The sequence below is a fragment of the Anabas testudineus genome, chromosome 2 (genome assembly GCF_900324465.2).
Source record: "Anabas testudineus chromosome 2, fAnaTes1.2, whole genome shotgun sequence".
NCBI lineage: Eukaryota > Metazoa > Chordata > Actinopteri > Anabantiformes > Anabantidae > Anabas > Anabas testudineus.
In genome coordinates this window covers 17677571-17697230 of record NC_046611.1, presented here as the reverse complement: position 1 = coordinate 17697230, position 19660 = coordinate 17677571, and the positions used below count along the sequence as shown (strand labels likewise).

General features: G+C 42.2%; 1 protein-coding gene across 1 annotated transcript in view; it reads right to left on the bottom strand.

The window, feature by feature from the left end:
* drosha (drosha ribonuclease III) overlaps positions 1-19660 on the bottom strand; it is an 83849-nt gene that overhangs the window by 51345 nt on the left and 12844 nt on the right. The window contains exons 12-17 of the mRNA XM_026363628.2: positions 18363-18437; positions 16989-17158; positions 15007-15131; positions 10993-11092; positions 6098-6205; positions 2257-2364 (exon numbers count right to left, since the gene is read on the bottom strand). Of these exons, the coding sequence (XP_026219413.1) occupies positions 2257-2364; positions 6098-6205; positions 10993-11092; positions 15007-15131; positions 16989-17158; positions 18363-18437 (686 nt within the window). The remainder of the gene's footprint in view (positions 1-2256; positions 2365-6097; positions 6206-10992; positions 11093-15006; positions 15132-16988; positions 17159-18362; positions 18438-19660) is intronic.

Genomic DNA, 19660 nt, shown 5'->3' with positions numbered 1-19660 from the left:
CATAGCTGGGGCTGAGGACTTGTACAGTTAAATTATTGAGATCCTCTGTGATGCCTGTTATTCTGTCAGCATGGGTCAAAAGTGAGGAATGAGGATGAGGCAACAGGGGGTGGGGGTAGGATTATGAGGGTCTGGTGGATGTGGGGGATGCAGGAGCATGTGACGACCATGAACACGTCTCTCCAACCCCACCCCAACCCAAGTTTTAAATGTTAAATGTTTAACAGGGAGGCTCTCAGAACAGCAGCTTCAAAGGGCTCCCGCTCTCTGGCTGGATTTATTTTCACATTTCCACTCCATACTGCAATATACAGGTATGTTGCTGTTGCAGGATCAAATAATGCTCTCATGGTTTTAATGATAAATTTAGTACATACAGTATGATCTTGCAATTTTGATTCACAGATACGGGTTCAGTAAAACATTACAGAATAAGATCGGGAAACTATTGATTAAATACAGACCCACCCAACTCTCTGGTTTCCCAAATGATCAACTGCTTTCATCTCTTCTATGGAAAATATGAAAAAAGGGGAAATAAATCCTCAATATCTTAAAAGGAGTACAGCTCATTATTACTTCATACCATTATTCCTTCATACCTAGAACAAATTCCCATTCTGAGATACTGATTCAGCTGTCTCAAACCAAGGCTGACCACCCAAGTCCTGCTCTTCACTAAAAATACTTGTAACCCACCCACACTAGCTTTAACTAGGACTTGAGTGTGTGGACAGTGTTGAACAGAAACTCAGACTCTGTCCCTCTGACATACCATCTACAAAGTCACTGATGTCATCTGTCAACTTTTCAAGCTTTGATGAGCACAAATAGCTTGTGGTATTGTGTTAAAGCAGCCATACTGAAGCTTTAAGTGTCTAAATCCACCCGTACAACTACTGTACAGATAAATTAACTCAAATCAAAGTACGGTACCAGATTTCTCATGCTAGAGATGAATAGACTGTCACTGGAAAACATTAATCTCATTAAACAAGATCATCACATCAGATTGGAGGCAAATAGGAAGTCATGGCAAATGTGAAGTCAGTTCTGACTCAGAGAGGGCTGTTTGAGCAAGCATCATTGCACTCCCGCACCCGTTCTGTCCAAACCTATCTGGGCAGAAAGTGTGTGTACTGTGGGACATTAGCTGCTGATGTGTTTGTGCTGGGGATGAGGAAGGTGTTGTATGCCCAGCAATGATGGCTCCCTACATGGGCCATTTCAGTCCCAGTAGTGGTGAACTGCTGACAGTCCTAGCATTGTCCACACACACAAAAAAGAGCAATGTCATGGTACTAACACCACAGTGGACACAAGTGCAATGCAGACAGACAGAAAATGCATTGCTGAGTGTGATAAGTAGAATGATTATTCTTTTGTTGGTTGGAAGATGATGGAACTGAATAAGAAAAAGCAATGGACCATTAACTTATCCCAAGAGACAATGATAAGCTAAAAATGGGCGTCTCCTCAGTGAAAGGGCCGCAGCTTGTTGACAGCTGGCTGGCTTCACAGTTGGTCAGTATTTTTTCTTTTTAGCACTCATAATGACAGGTCATGATTGTACAAACAACAAAAAGGCCAATCATTGATCGATTTGTGCAAATCTCCAAACATAATCACACCCAGAACACTGCGCACCCATGCACATGGACACACACACACAGCCTTGAGCGATTCTTAATGCATCCTTCCCCTTTTTAACTATGTATAGGCTACAACACATTGATTTCTAATGTATCAGGTTATGACAGCTCTTCAATATTTCTGGAGGCAGCCGTGGGGCTTACTCCAAGAGCACACAGCTTGGGGCTGCAGACCTGACAGGGGAGAGCTGGCATTATGGAGGAGGCTGCTGTTGTCCTGACTACTGTCACTGCAACTCACAGCAGACCAAGGCTGCTCGCTACAGAGATATGACTCGAGTCTGTGTGTGGGTTACCTTAGCTGACTCCTGAGCTCCTGTTTCCACCTGAGCTATCCCTGCAGAGGTGGAATGGGCACAATAATGAGACAAACACTACCTCCCTCCCTACTTCTCTGCACACAAGAAGCCCCTGCACAAAATGTTTACTTTTTTATCTGGCTATCTAACCAGCAGTAGACCGTGTTCTGCCTAAAAGAACTGTGGGGATTCGCCTACCGTTATCTCTCCTGTTAGTTATCAGCTATGCCAGCCTTTAAATAATGCAGCTTGGGTTGGGGCACAGAGTCACGCTACTTTGTAAGGCTGTCAGGACTGTGCCTTACCTGAAGAAGGCAGCGCTCCTTGAAGACATAGCCAATGAGCTTATCCAGGTGCATCAGACACTGGTGGTACCGGATATGATGAGTGAGAACAGGCAGCATCATGGCATGCTGTGGAGGACAGAAAAAAAATTGGTAAAAAAGGCATTGGAAAAGACACCAAAAGAAAAAAAAAGGAAATGAAAAAGAAAGAGAATAAAGATCATGCCTTAAATTAAGTAAGAGCAACGGCGGCATTTTTTGAGTTTTTTCTTGAAGAGATTGTGAGAAAGAAAGAGAGAGGGTTAATGGAAGGAACAGAGAAGGAGAAATCAATCAGCCAGTCATTATTTATTAATTGGTGCTCTGCAACAGAGAGATGAAATAATCAAAAACCCAATTGCTGCACTGTGAGAGAGAATGACAGACAGGAGAAAAATTCACATTTGGACAGGACGGTCAAATCAAAGCTCATTTCGACATGTTGACACACTCACATTCGGACAAACACTGACAGCCCTCTCTGACCCTCATATATTAAAAGAAAAAGGAATGCAACAAAGTGGAAGAAAAGTGAAAATTTGAGAAGGAGAAGGATTTGGTGGATGGGTTGTGAGTGAAGTGAGCTGTTCAAATCAGCAAGGGAATGTGAAACAGAAAGTTAGAATAAAAGCAAAAGAGCAAACAGCCAGTGGTCATCAAATGGGTCTGACAGTCAGAGAGCCAATCTACAGAATCATTAGTGGAGGCTTATCAAGTCGACCAGTCAGAGTGGCTGAGAAACTGTAGCAAAGGCTGGTGTACACACATTAACCCCGTGCCACCACATGAGAGTGGAGGGAGCCATGCATGTTTTAATTAGTGCTACTGGGGAGTGTGAGCCTGAGGCCCGGCGGCTACAAGCAGTGCTGCCACGTAGCCCTGGGGCCATCACAAGGGCCGTAGTGACACACTCCCCGGGCCTTGTTAAGCAACCAATTAACAAAGCCAGGCCCTGGTCGTGTCTACAGCTCCTGACCTGTTCTAATGACTGCTTGAGTGACTGAGAGTGTGTGTGTGTGGGGGGAAAGGCGGGGCAGGGGCTTATTAGAGTTTATACTGCACTAATTAAAAGGTGGGAAATTTACTATCACGGATGATGTTTGGACATTTTGGATGCCATCCAGTAGAACCCGTGGCCTGAATTTTCTTTTCCCCTGGCTGAAATATTACAAGCATGAACTATGAAAAAATGCCCTTTAACTCACAACATCATTTTATTAACTGGATGTGATCATAAAATTGTTATTTTTTACTTGTTTTCTGAATTTAGTCATATTCATTTTTTTATATATAATTTTATTTCTAAAGAAACAGATAATAAATTAAACTGAACATCACTGTGTTAAAAGGCTCATTTATTTTGATGTTTACTGTATCTTAGCAAGCAATAACGAAGTCACTTTAAGGCTAAATACTTATTTTAAGAGATTTCATTGAGCGAAATACATTCAGCAATGCCAAGAATTAAAGCTATTCAAATTTGCAATAAAGCCTTTTTTCCAACTATCACCACAAATACAAATTTAGGCAGTTGTTGACTCGGTTATGTGATATGCGAGTAGGAGGATTAATCGATATAAATAAGTGATGACAAATAAATAAATTCAACACACTATTAATAATAAACCCCCACCCACGCACATTTTCTCTGTTGTAGAAGAGAAAACAAGCTGTCTTTTCCTCGAAATGTTTTTGACCGACCGGAAGCCTTCACGTGGATGTAATCAGGCACACGATGGGGCAGGACCCCACAGCAGCAAAAGAAGAAGCGAATCACAAAATAAACACACAAACATAAAGCTAATAAAGAAAATATTGATGAATAAATAAATCCTATCCCTGACACCGATATGTGCAGCCTGGTCCTTGACGGAGCCTTTCAAGTGAAACAACCTTGATGTAGCCAAGCAATGTCAGTAACGAGAGGGGTTGATTTTCTTCCAAATAGAGAGACTGCTTGTACAATCAAGAAACTACGGGTCAGTTTTGCTGTCATTGCTTGTCTGTGTCATAAGTTGTGCAGAGTGTACCACTGCAGTTCGAAGTGAAATTATTCATGAACCAATTAGTCGTAGCAGTACAGCTTGAAGCAAATATAATTGGGCAGCAATTACGGATCGGATCCTTCTTTGCTAGACCTTGCTGTAAGAGAGGTCTGGTTTGCCGGGCTAGAACTTTCTGTCAGTCCTCTCCGAATGTGAGAATGGGGATCAGCTGTAGGCTATCGTCACTGCATACAGGGAGAGGGGAGTAAAAGTGAGAAAAGATGTGCAACAAGATGTGCCAATTATATTTTGATTAATGGGCAGCAATATTACAGTAAAAAAATAAATAAATAAATAAAAAAAAAAGTTTTTTAAAGAATTACAAAATAAAGCATGCTGGTATATTTCATTACATCGACAAATCTATGAACAAATGTAGCTCTGTATGTTTCAGTGGGCCCAGCATGGCACTAACACATTTAGGGTTATGGTTCAACTCCCATTAGGGCCACTCATGCAAAACTGTATGTATGCACATGACATACATATGTCGTCCCCTTTCCCTGGTATGGAGACAACATATAGACAAATGTGCACGTACTATACAGCACAGACCATGTGGTGATACAATTCCAATCTGGTTTATTTTGCTTCCAACATGAGCATAAAAGGAGATTACAGTACATGTGCTCCTGTCATAGTGAGTGGTGGTGATGTTGTATATAAATAACCTGTCAGGTCTGAGACATTACTTAATGAATGGTTTTGTTGGTGAGGCTCAGTGGGAGTCCACTTTCCTAACACAGATTTTGGCACTTGAATAGAGAAATGATGCAATCTGTGGAAAGATCAGAAGCCAAGTTTCAACCGTGGCTATGCAGTGAGCACCGATCTGTGTCTGTCTGAGTGGAAGTACTGTACTGTTTTATGTGAATGTATGTGCAAATTTAGAGGATACTTGCAAGTGTTACAGCTATTTTGTAGATCTGGCTGTAATTTTTATCAGTTATTTCTCGGGATGTAGACAAGTGAGCAGTCTAGCAAGACAACCTAAACCTCTTTGTTAGGGAGGTAAAACCAAAATTGTTATTCATATTTCAGAAAATATGTATCCACAATTTTAGCTGTCCTGCACTAAAACCCTCAGTATGAGAACCGATTTCAATATTTTCATGGTCCAGATATCATGGACACACCAAAAACCCTCAGATTTAATGTGTAATAGAAGAACAGACTGGTGATCTCAGTCTAAGGACCCAACCTGTAAAAGTTATCCTCAAGAGTTTATTTGTGTTAGTAAGAGTTTATCATTTTTATCACTGTCTTGTTTGAGTTCTTTACATGTAAGAAGGAGCTTTGTTTCTGTTGTCATCACAAGTTGAATAGTTTGGAGTTTTGAACTGATGCTCACACAAAACAAGGAATTTTAGCATGGCTCTATAGAAACTCAGTATTTTAACTAACTTTAAATTTATATCTCTTTTTATATCTCTTACTTGATGTGCTACCACACTGTATATCCTTAAATAGTGTGTGATTATACTGATCATAAAGCATTTTAACTTTAGTGTTCCGTTTCTTTAATGTGTTTATTCTAAAGGATTTTATTCATCCTTTTCTTTTAAAGCACACTGCAACACACTGTAGATGGTAAGATTCATTTAAATTGTGTGCAAATGTCAAATGTGTACATTTTTGTGTAATCTGTACAAATCCGTCTGTACCATCCTTGCACATCTGAATGCATCTAGATATTAGTGTTATCCATTTTAGTATTTTCATTACAGTATGTATGCATGTGCCAGCATTTGTGCATGCATACAGTTGATGGGTGTTACCTGACAGACGTCGGAGCGGATGCCAGTCTTCCAGAAACCCTGACTGCTGAGCTCCACTGTCACCTCACGGCGCATTGTGTTCTTCTGACGGATCTTCTGAAGAGCTTCCTGCCAAACAACCAACCAGTCAATTATTGATCCACTGGAGCACAGCCTACGGGGACAGCTCGCATCCTCAAAACCCCGCCCTCACACCCTCCCTTCATTCACTTATGCTCTCCCACACAGACAGGCCAGCACATGCAATACAATGAAACAAACTGACACACACAGAGTACAGCAGTGGACAGAAGCAACAGGGGAAGTGACATCCCTGCTGGTGTTGGCTAATTGAGGCACTGCAATGGGTCAGCATGGCCGTGGTTGTGTGGTGAGGATGACACTGAAGCTTCAGTCCCAGCCACCATCAGCCGTGGCACATACCTTCCCATGAGGACACCCATACCAGAGTTTACTATACCTCCATGAGCAGCAGCAGGAGTACTTACACATACATACATACATAGAAGTGCCTGTCCGGTCCCTGTGCGAGCGCAGCAGGAGAATTTCTAGGTACAGCCATGGGCTGGAGGGAGTCCGGTTTGGGGACCACAGGATTTCATCCCTGCTTTTTGCAGATGACGACCTGTTGCCTTCATTTGGCTTTGAGTTTAGGTATCTTGGGGTCTTGTTCACAAGTAAGGACAGATCGGTGCATTACAGCAGTAATGCAGTCGTTATATGGGTCCTTTGTGGTGAAGAAGGATTTACGGGGCAATCTACGTTCCTATCCTAACCTGGTCATGAACTCTGGGTCATGGCCGAAAGGATGAGGTCCAGCATACAAGCAGCTGAAATGAGTTTCCTCAACAGGGTGGCTGGGGGCACCCTTGGAGAAAGGGTGAGGACCTCGAAGCGGATTCGCTGCTCCTCCACATCGAGAGGAGTCCACTGAGGTGGCTTGGGCATCTGTTTCAGATGCCCTCGGGACACCTCCCTGGAGAGGTGTTCGGAATATGTCCCTCCGGTAGGAGGCCCCGAGGAAGACCCAGGACATGTTGGAGGGACTATGTCTCTCAGCTGAAAGCTGCAAGGTAGGCGGGTGGATGGATGGATGGATAGATATATATATAGATATAGATAAAGATAAAGAGAGAGACAGAAACTAGTAAGGGGGAGGGGGTGTGACTCTGAGACAAGAGTGTCCTACAAATAACAACCAAGATGGAACATGTATTGACAGACCTCCTAAATGTGCGTGCACATGCATGTGTTTTGTTCAACTGAGATGCTATCGACTCCATCTGAGTAAGTCGTGATCTGCCTAAAATGGAACGCCAGGAATTTTTGACTCGCAGAGGAAATAAGAACAACAAAGGCATGAATAAATAATGCCATCCTACTTTGAACTGTGCATCAAAGTGAACACACTCGCCCATGCACAGCACATGCATGCGCAACCACACACACAACAAACGTTTGCATGGACAGGCGGCCACAGTATATGGAAAGCAGTGATCACACAAAAGTGTGAAGTATATGTGAATAAAGTTTATTATGCAGAGCTTTTCACAGGGTCAGGGAATGGACAGAGGTAGAGAAAGTAAATAATTAACTAGGGATGGGAGGTGGAGAGAATAAGTTTGTGCTGGCCAAACAGGGAAGTCATAGCACATTTGACTTTTATCATCACACTCTCATGCGGAGCGAGGTCTGAAATTCAAAGCCCGTGGAAGGAAAGTGCACATTTGTTTAATGTGCACTCCATGTGCTTACTTGTGCTTTTGCAGTTTTATTTAAGGGCCATTAGTTTATTTATTGTTGTATTTCTCATATTGTCTGAGCAATGCCATTGCATTTGTAGGCGGCCCAACTTAAGGTCTCTCTAAGCTGGTGGCCAGATTTCCATGATAATTGCAGTAGATATTCTTAATTCCCAGAAGACAAATCTTAATGTTTTTGCCGACCTTTCTGACCTTTCCTCCTGGTAAAGTCTAAGGCCAAATGTTTGTTCGGGAAAACTGCACTCTAATTTTATTTTGATAACATCTAGCTTTTATTATGGAGGCTCAGCACATTTATCTTAAGTTGCTTTAGACAAAAGCTGCTGCAAAATCAATGAAGTCTAAAAACAACTTAATAAGTGAGTTTAAGGTAAATTGTCTAAGTGCTTTTCCTATCAGGAGAAAACCTCATTCTTCCATAAGCTCCAACCAAAGACTGATCTACATTTTGGTATCCTACCCTCATGACTTTAAGAACTTTCTTTTTCTTTGCATCTTTTCTAGTAGGAAGGTCTTGTATATTTTTTGGAAAAACTTGTGAAGGATAAATTAATGTTCTTGTAGAGAGCATCACAATCTCAAGACACGAGTATGTTGGAGCAGGACAACAATCCTCATGAATACTTAAGGATCAACACTGGAATAAACTGAAAAACACTGTTAAGTTCTTGTGTGACCCAGCTGAAAGCCAAACCTGAAACCAAAGGAAAATTCTGTGAAATGAGTTGAAGATAGCTTTTCAAACATGCTCCTCGTACAGCTCGACTGAGCTTGGCAAAATCTGTAAGGAAGACTCAGAGCAAATCCCCAAATCCACATATGTCGAGCTGATAGAAAAGACTGAATTCACTGCCAAAGTACTGACTCTGGTTTGAAGACTTAGAGATGATAAAAAATATCCAGAGATAATAAAGTAACACACTTTGGTATTTCTTTTTCAATACAGTTATAAAAATGTGTAATATATTTTCACCTTGTCATAGTTGGTCGTATTACATAAAATGTTAAACAAAACTGATGAAACTTAAAAGATTTTTTTTCCTTTTTTTACCAAAAGAAGATCACAAACATAACAAAAAAAGTTGAATATTTTTTGATGACAATATCAGTCTGTGTTTATGAGGGTTCCAGTCAAGTGCTTGGCTGAGGGACTCGCATAAATCCATCTGGGCAGCACACACAGACAATCTGTATGTCCCTCAATGCCACGCCATCTCCACCCACCCAACCCACACACACACACAGCACACACACAGCACACACACGGCACACACACAGCACACACACAGCACACACCACATACACACACACACAGCACACACACGCGCACACACGCACACACACGCGCACACACGCGCACACACGCGCACACACGCGCACACACGCGCACACACGCGCACACACACGCACACACACACACACACACACACACACACACACACACACACACACTCTCCATGCTCTCAGCAGGAGGTCTGGAAATGGGTGCAGAGGCGTACACCCTGGTGTGAAAGCCAGTTCTTGCCAAAGCCCACACCTTTAGTGTCCCTGGAGCTCTGTGAACTCCAGACTGAGCTCAGAGGTATCAAAGAGCCAGCTGGAGAAGCACACCGTTGCTGTAAACACCACTGACAGGATGATTCTTAATGGTAGAAAATGCCTATCAGAGGAAGTTCACATGCTTAGTCTTTCACTGAAAGACCATTTACACAGGAAGCTTCAGTGTTCCCTCAGGCATTAAATAAGTAGCAATGCCACACTGCCACTGCTGTGAAGAGACACTGACATGGTTAATGTTTGTGGTGGAGCTTGATGGACCCAGTGTGTGAGTGTGCATGTGTTTGGGTTCACTAATTGCTCCAGTGCAGGCTGACAGTGGGATTGTCAGGGCCCGTTAGCTTTGCCGAGCTACCTGAGAAACAAGCTAATTGAGCTCTGAGCTGTTGCTCATTATTGGTTCAGAGTGTATCAAACAGACCAAAGGTAGAGACTGGATCGGTAGCACACTCAAAGCCTTACAGAGAGGGGAAAAAAAAAAAAAAAATCTGTATGTACTATAAAGTTACAGCAGTCTCTGTAGAAGAGATATGTGCTCAGCTGTATCAGACCACACACAGCACCTGTACCCTGTGATTCCCTGGTGCCTACATGGTCTTTACTGCACCAAATCTGAACGCGGTGGTTTGACCTTCACACTCAACTCTGGAGAGCAGTTACTGCCATTTTATTCTGAGCTGTAAATTTATCTGAATTATGCATTAAAGGAGAGGTCACATTTTTCAAACCTGTCTTAAAACAATAGTCCAGTACCAAGACCACCCCTTAATTTGTCTAACTCAGACTGCTGAAGGGTTCAGATTAACTATACTTTATTGTTTTTAATGGCTAATACGAATAGGAGGAATTCTTACAAGCAGTGAAAACATTTTGAATATACATACTACATATGAGCACTTGACTTTTTTTTAAGGCAGACTAAACAAAAATATGAAACCTGTCCTTTATTCAGTTTAAGAAAATGTCCACCAAAATGGAAACACTTCCATTCATGTGCACACTGAAAGAAAGACAGCAAAGTTAACTGGCAGAAACTGTGCTGAAGGAAAAGGTCTGAAATCAAAAATAGTTCTGAATGGTGCAATCTGTGAGAGGCGAAGGCCAAACAATGTGCTCAAAATGTTTGTATTCAAAACGATTCCAAAATAAAATATTCCATTTTCTACAGATATTTCATCCAACCTTTGGTGAGTAATGAGGAGAGATTTGCTTGTAAATGTTGAATAAATTTGACTGTTTAGTCGAAGTAAGGTTACAGGAAAACCAATTACTACATATATGTAGTGAAGTCATTTTTTATTATAACACATTCATTATGTGAAAGGCAGCAGGTTGGTAATTATATTAAATGTCTGGCTTATATGTTACTAATGTACTAAAATCTTTCTCAAGGTAATATTAATATTCCTCGTCTATTTCGATGTTTGGCAGTCTTGCTTGTGTTTAGTAAAAATGCCTCATATTACATTTTTAAAATTAAAAGCAAAGTGCACAACATCCACACACCGCCTGGCAATATTAGAACAAGAACGCGAAAACAAAACATCGACGAGTCTTTGTTGTCTTTCAACCCACCTCTCTCTGTGTCAGCTTCTGCTTGTCGATCTGCTTGACCTTGGGGCTGTTGGCCAGCAGGTGGCGTAGTTTCACATAGCTCTTCCACAGCTTCTGGTACCTGCCAACAGTAAATAAGGAGGTGTCAGGCTGACAGGAGTCTGTCCCCCCCCCCCCCCCACTCTCCTGCTTTACAACAACACATCAATATTTCATCGGCAGTTTGCCCGATATTAAACATAATTTAACACTCGCCTGCGGCCGTTACTGCATTAGATATTTCAGATTGAGGCAGTGGACACAGAAGATTCTGTGTGTTTCAGATGTCCACTGTTTGAACTGTGAGCAGAGGTGCACACAGAGACTGAGTGATGATTTGCAGTTCACCTTAGTTTCTTATCTGGTAAAAAAGCTGTAATTCATGAAACATTTGACCAGCGCTGACACATGGCTCAAGAGTTACCCCACGACGTCCTTATTCTCATTTTCTATAAAATCCCATTGTCTTTGCTCTCATTTGCATCTGAAAAGAGGCAGGGAGTTATCGGCAAGGTGACATGTAGCCACCATACTAACCACCTCCCCTTTCTTCCCTCCCACCCCCACTCTCTTTTCAATCAGACCTCATGATTGATGCACTGAGGGCCGAGTGTGACCGTTCTGCCCATATTCAGGAGACTTTCTCCTCATTTACCCAGAGTTATTCAATTATGATTGGTGGGATGGAGGGGCAAGGTGGTGGGGGTTTGAGGGACAGGATGGTGCATTGACAGAGAGAAAGAAGGAAAGGGAGAGAAGGAGGGGTGGAGGAATGAAGTGAGAGGAGGGGAGGTGGGGCTGTACTGTGGAATAGAAGAATTATAGAGCTTTAATAGTGGGGACTTCATTAGAGACTGAGACGAGGGAATGAGACGGCTTTACTGCCCCGATTATCAGCTCACCACCACCTCCGCACTGAAGCAGTGTGAGCGGACGGGAGACAGAGGGAGCAAGAAAGAGAGAGTGAAAGTCTATCCAGCCTGGGAGGCCCCCTCGTTCCCAATCCGCTCCAATGACCTTTCCACAGATCCGCTGTCTGCTCTCAGGGTAGCACTGCCGTGCCTCTCGCCACTCTGTGCACATGCTTTCATTAGCATATGCTGCCTCTTTCTTTCTCTTCACCCCCTCTCTCTTGTTTCCTGTCTCTACCCTTTTAAAGACATAGCATCTGTAATATTGCTGGCTTCATCTATCTGCTGAAGTAATGTTTTCTGGTATTAATTTTCTGGCATTCAAACAGCGGCTGCACTTCATTGTGCTGCCATTTCTGCTTAGCAATCGGCACTCGGTGACGAGAAATGACAAAGTGAAAAAAGTGTTTCTAGGAGAATTTAGCAAAATGATTAAATCAAAAAAAAAAAAAAAACCCACCAACAACAACAACAACATCTCTCGTTTACAAAAGTATTCAATCCCTTCATTCAGTATTTTGCAGAAGCCCCTTTGGCAGCAATTTGAGCTTTGAGTCTTCATGGATAAGTCTCTCACATGGATTTGGGCAGTTTTTCCCCCCATTCTTCCTGACAGATCCTCTCAAACTCCATGAGATTAAATGGGAAATGTCTGAACTGTCATCTTTAGGTGTCTCCACAGATGTTATGTAGTGTTTAAGTCTGGGCTTTAACTGGGCCACTCAAGGACAGTCAGAGACTTGTCCTGAAGTCACTTTAGTGTTGTCTTTGCTGTAAGCTACAAGTTATTCTCTGTATTTGGCCTGCATTTATCCTTCCCTCAACTCTGACCAGTCTACCGGCCCCTGGTGACGAATTCAACCCCCACATCCAGATGGTGCCGCCTCCATACATTGTCAGAGGAAGGATAAAAGCCAGGTGATGAGCAGTGCCTTGAATTTACCAAACACAGTGCTTGAAGTTCTACCCGTAGAGAATTGTAGACCGTCAGTCCTTCCTCGTCCTCTCAGAGTCCTTAAAATGTAATTTGGCAAACTCCAAGCAGGCTGTGGTTTAATTCCAAATTACATCACCAACACAATAAAATGTGCAAAGGTCAATATTGATACTCTCACAACCAACTGTAGGCCTCCTTTAGCTAAATGTCTAGCAACAGCTTCATTAAAAATGACAGAGCCATTGCAAGCATTGTGACGGAAAAAGTCACACCTGACCAGCAAGAGGGAGACTCGGAAGAATCAAAGTATTGAGTGATTTTAAAACATGTTACCATTTCTTAAACCAAATGTATTTTTTGCATTTAAATTTATAATAGGAGATAGCAGAACACGTCTTATATTGACATTGATTTACATTTGTGAGTCTGTGTCTTCACATTTACTTGCCATAGCATAAACACACTCAAACACTGATTCACTAAGGATTAAACTTTGTAAATCTGACACTGTAACAAATTAAAAACTCAAAAGCTGCCCAAAAGCGAAGCTGAGAATGTGCAAGTGTCCTCTGATTCACAGGAGAGACAACGTCCAATCACAGTCATTACAGCTACTCCTCTCAAGTATGTAGAAAACTTCAGAAACACCGCGGATGAGAAAATTGACGCACAGAAACATGAATCGTGGGAATAGATCACACAGGAAGCCCTCCTTCATTGTGTGCCAGGAGAAGGAAAAAAAAATCTGAGCAGGGTATGGAAATGATGTGCTCAGCTTCAGGCTTGTAAGAGTCACAGTATGCGTGCCAGTGAGGGTTAAATGTCAAAGTGTTGAATTCAAACTTGAGCCACAGTGGAAGGGTCGCGTCACAGCTCCTACGGTCAGCCTCTTTCATTTATCTGAATTTAGTTTGGACTTTTCTGAGTGATTTTTATATTATTTTCTTCTCTTTCCCCTCCATGATCGTTTCATACCTCTTGTTGTGGTTTTCTGTCTTGACCCATCCTTCCTTTCTGCTCCCCTTTCTTTACATTCCCTGACCTCTGACACGTCATTCTTGCCTCAGCACTCTTGAAAGAACTAGAGAAGCTTGAGTGGCGGCCCTGAACACAAATGCCTTCAGTGGGCAGTATGAAGGGAAAGCGACAACACAGCTTCTTCAGTCTGCTGAGTTAATATATGCTGCTGCTGTGTCCAAGGCTCCCTCTCTGTGGCATTGCCACCGCCACAATCAACACCAACTCCTGCCCTCGCTACACGCATCATTAGCGGTGGTAGAAATCCTTTCCACTGGTCTCTTACTACTCGTTTCTGCATCAGCTAATGATGTCCCAGTCCATCCATAAATTTGTCGTTGTCTGCTGCTTTGAGAAGTTTGACATGGCAGCAGGGTGCACAGGGATGAAAGCGCTCAATGGACAGACGGCTAAAATGTAGCGGCAGGGGAGAGGACATTAGTTGGAGGGAGGAAGCACACTAGGTCTATCTAAATGGATTTCCTAATGATCAGCCTCTTGTTTGTGTCTTCATCATCACCATTTTCCTCCTGCACCTCCTCCTTACTGTTGTGATTGAGACCAGATATGTGAGGTAAAGAGAAATCCACAGGTTTATATTTAGAATGAGAGTGCAGAAACCAAGTTGTGTACGGACTTGATTGGTGCTTGACGTGGTGCTGTCACATCCCTCTGAACACCTCAGAGATTGCTGCTCTGATGATCTAATACACTGCTTGTGTTAATTATGCAGCAGCACAGTACAGTATTCCCTACAGCAGCCCTGTGGTGTGTGTGTGGCATTACTATTCACGAGACATAAACCGCAGCAGCTCCCATGGCGAAGGCACCCAGCGGAAACCTGGGACCCGTGACGATGCATGTGAAAATGTCACGCTGCTCGTTTTCTCATCCTTCTATTCCCTTTCTATCTATCTCCCCTCCTCTCCGACATATGCTGTTCTCGTCCTCCTCGACATGCGACACGTAGGATTCTGGTGTCGGTGTCCTGGGAGAGTGTCGGTGAATAAGAAGTGGAGAGAGCGAGGAGACGGACGCAGCGGGTGGGAGCTATAAGGGGAAATGTCTGTACTCGGTTGGATGGTTGACATTTATGATTGTGTATGTCTGCGTGCATGTATGTGATCTTACTGAGGGTCTCCGGCGTAGCTGAGCTGAGCAGGACGAATCCCAAAATGAACAATGATGGGGAAGGTGATGACATCTGGGTTGAACTGCTCCCTGTCCAGTTGGTCAATTCGCACTGAGCTTGGTTTCTACAGGGAAAAGATACGGGCACAGTGAGTCATTATAAAGTACAAACAAAGTGTTCTCTTTGTCATTATGGTTTTGTTGCTGCTGTCATTACATGAACAAAATAATAAAGTGTGCTAAAGGGGAAGGAACCTGAATAATTTCTAAAGCCACTGCAGCTATGGTGCAACCATTATTCATCAGTCACCTGCTACCAGTATATGAGGCCCAGATTTGGCTTGTAGGACAAGCACGATAGAGCGTTGTCAGCGATGGTTAGTTAAGTTCTGACGCTCTTATCAGTGAGGGGATTGACAAGCAACACATCCTCAGCTGCCTCCCAAATCACAGTTTGCCTGTCAGGCATTTTGCGAGATCAGAGGAAGGGGCTGTAGCATAAGGCGTGATGAGGGGCACGGCAGATGGCTCGAGGCTCAGGCTAACCTTGACATCAGCCGCGCTCGCTTGTCACGGCCTGCATACAGACGTTGATTTGAGGGCAAGAGGTCGCCAGCCAACTTTGATTCTGCCTTTTAAGCGACATAATCAGGTTTGATTGGCCTGATGGAAGGCTTGATGATTGCCTGTTTACAGTATCAACACAAATGCATTGCGAATGCTACAAATATATACGCTACACCATTTAGCATCTGCTGCTTGTTTATCTATGCTTTAATGCACCATAGCTGATTGAAGGTCAATGACACTTTTGCCCTTTTTTGTGACCCATGCCATTGTGTGAAATAATCACATGAACGTGTCCGTGGATTCTTTCATTTGGAGCAGTATGTGACCTTGACATACAGCAGATAAGATTTCTGCGAAATTAGAACATGGATGAACTTGGCCTTCTAGCTCTGAAAAAATATTTTATGTACGCTTTTGAAGCCGTTACCTCAGAAAAACATTCTTTCTGCACCAAATATGAAGCCTCTGATCACAATAAGGAACTAGAAAGACAGTCGATGATTGCTGATCCATCCACCATTTAAATAAATTATGAAGCAGAAAAATTGATAATTTGCTACTTATCTCTTTTTTACAATATTATACTTTGACTATGTTTGGATTTTTGACTATTGGTGGTTCAAATACGTAATTTCAAAATGTTATGTTGGGTTGAAGGCAGTAGTGATGGGTATACTTTTTTTTGTTTTGTTTTTGTTTTTTTTAAATCTACTTCCTAACTAAATAAAGAGTTGATTAATTATTGTGAGTTGCAGCCAAACAATCGGTTTGGGTGATACAGACCTAACCTGGAAATAATCTTAATAATTTCACATAAAACATCAAGCAACTGATTTGAGTACTGGGACATATTTTAAGACTAATCTGTTTGTTTCTAAACGAATGAAAGTATAAAAAAAAATCCAACTCACTATAAGAAAATGACAATGATTATACTATTTTTACAGAACAGAATAAGTCTCTATTTATGATCTTTTTAATATACTTTCTTTGACAGGCAGTTCAAACCCTGACTTGAGTCTATGGATGGAAGACTATTATACACCCACCTATCTGGAAACCAAGACGGCAACAATTCAGTCCTGTCAGGAAGAGCAGCAATAACTCACCCACACCAAAGGTTACACAATCATATTCACTGTTCATATGCAACCTTTTAGTTAGCAATGACAGCCTCAGCTTTACCCAGACACAATTACTGTACATCCCTTAAAATATGGACCAGACAAGAAGGTTAACCAACTTCCTTGTGACATAGAAGCGTTGGCCCAAATAGTGTTGATGACAGCAAACGCCCTTGGGGATAATAGGTGAGGTTGCTCCTGCAGTGTTGGGGTTAGGGGGGGCGACAAATGCCCTTGAAAAGGCCAACAAGGCCACCTCCTCTCGTAACAAAGAAGCTGAGGCCTCACCATGCCCGGGTTGGTGACGATCATGCCCTTGCACTCCTCGGCGTATTTCTGCCACTCCAGCTCCTCCCACTGCAGCATGTCTGCAATCTCCTCCTCAGGGACCAGGGGCTTGCTGCTGCGCAGCAGGTAGAGCAGCACCTGATGCATGGACAGCACCTCCTTCCCGCCATCTAAGGCAATTTATTAACATAAATAAACAACAATTATGAATGCATGTATGGACAGAAGCATAAAAATACCACCACGAGGCAAACGGTTCACCAGGGATTCACTGTTAATTGAAAAAAATGCTAAAATCTCTTCTTCATAGCTACAGCTTGAAATTAAACAAGCTGTGACTTTTGCCACAGGGAAAAATGTTTCATTGAGCTTCCATCTGATGCATTTGTTTGCACCCCCCCGCCCGAAAAAAAAGCAAAAAATAAACAAATGACTAGGCTTATCTTAAAGAAAATCTCCACTTTTATACAAGCAACTGACACCTCCTCACCCCTGCCCACACTGAGGTTTTATGAAAATGTCCCCATGAATCACAATTGCATTGTTCTGGAAACACACAGGTGAACACGCACATTGACACAGGGGCGGCTGCCATACAATACGTGGAGGCACATATTGATATGCATATGGCATGAGATTCAAATCTGTATTATAAAATAAGGAGTGAGCAAGACAGTCTCATATGTTTGTATGTGCAGAGAAATACAGCCAGGCAGATGGAGAGGCAATCTACCAGGTCAAACAGAGTGAGCTTAATAGACCCTCATGCAAAATTGATTAACCTCCATTTACAAGTGTTCACATGGGCAGATACTCAGAACTCCATTGCCCACTCAGTGCTGGAAATGCATTAAGACAATAACAAATAAACACACTCTTGCTGTACTGTAATTTTCAAACACGCCATCGTCACAACTTACTTTAACTCACTGTCTCCTCTCGCTCTCAATCTACAGATCATACCAGAAACATCACTGGACACTGGACAGTTTCTTTGTGCTTTTGTAAAAAGAAGCAGATAAGTGTTTGTGGCTGACTAAATTGGGAGAGCTGGGAGAGAAATTGTTTTTTGATGGATAGAACGTAGGTGGCACGGCTGTCATAACAAATACTGTAGCAATATCATAGTGCACCAGCACCATCATGTGTTTCCAAGAAGAATACCACGCAGCTGCACAGCAGCTTGGGCTCTGCAAGTAACCCTATCATTTTGCTGAGAGCACATCAGATATCAACATCAGCGTATGTAGAAATGTTGGACATGAGTGGAAACGTGCAGCGTCTCTTCTGTTGTGTGTTTAGACTGGAGAAGTGGGAACTGTCTTGACTAGCCACCAGGGGGAGACAGAGAAAATCAAAGCAGTTCAGGCTTACCAGGTAAGAACCGGACAAAACGGGGCATGAAATGAAAGCGCTGGCATCCAGAGGCCTCACTGTCAAAGTCAGGACCTGAAAAAAGGAGCAGAATTTTGTTGTTGCAGGGCAGAGATCAACTAAAAGCTTTTATGTCTAGGATCAGGATACATCATTATGTTGCTCGACAGTCTTATCGCCATTATAAATCAGAATTCATTTTTAACCACAAATCTTATCAGTGACGGCTCTCTTCTGTTAGTATTTTATGATAATGTCTGATGAGCATGGAGGCTTAATTTACAATATAGTAATTACATCTTGGACAGTTCAGCCTCTGGTGAGAAACTTCAACACTGTCCACATGTTTAACTGCTCATTATGACCCCAATAGGTGTATTATAGTAAAATACTAAACATATGTAATGTTATGTTGCAAAGTCCACTGGCAAAAGAAAAAAATATATATATAAATAGGACATTAGTTCTTTGTCAAACTTTGGCATACAACACTCGCTTAGACGTACAGTCTCAGTACAACTGAGTATATATATATAAAATAAAACAATGCAAATATGGTCAGAATTTATTACTACTACTTTGCTACCTCAATAAATTTTAATTAAAAACTTCTGATCAGTTTTCTCCACAAACAGAAACCCTTAAAATTGAAAGTCATAAAATAACAGTTATGGATAAACTTAAGTTAAACAAGAAAAATTTAAGTGAGCAATTTTACTTGCATTTATCTATACTTTAAATTTGTCCTTATTCAAGTTATATTAATGAACAAATGTATCCATCCATCCATCCATTATCCTAACTGCTTTTCCTGTTAAGGGTCACAGGAGACACATATAGAGCGAAACATTCACACCTACAGGCAATTTAGAGTCACCAATTAACCTACCCAGAGAGAACCCACGCAGACAGAGAGAACATGCAAACTCCACACAGAGAGGCCTATCTGTTGCCTACACCATTAAGCCACCCCTGAACATATCTATTTATACTAAAACAAAACATGCTAATAAATGTATTGTTGTGTTATATACTGAATAAATGATTCAAACACTCACAGTGCAGGTTAAAACAAAGGCAAAAAAGCCTTTTTCTGTGGCCCAGTCGGAGCCCAGAAGTTAACCAAATAGAGATGTGTAATGACCGCAAGAGAGCCATTCACACCAAATGTGCTAAAAATATGTCTAAGCTGAAGCAGTTATGTGAGAAAGAAAGGTCTAAAAATCCTTCAGAAAATTGCCCTGTTCTGATTCAGAGCTACAGGAAGCGCTCACTGCTGCCAAAGAAGGTTCAACCAG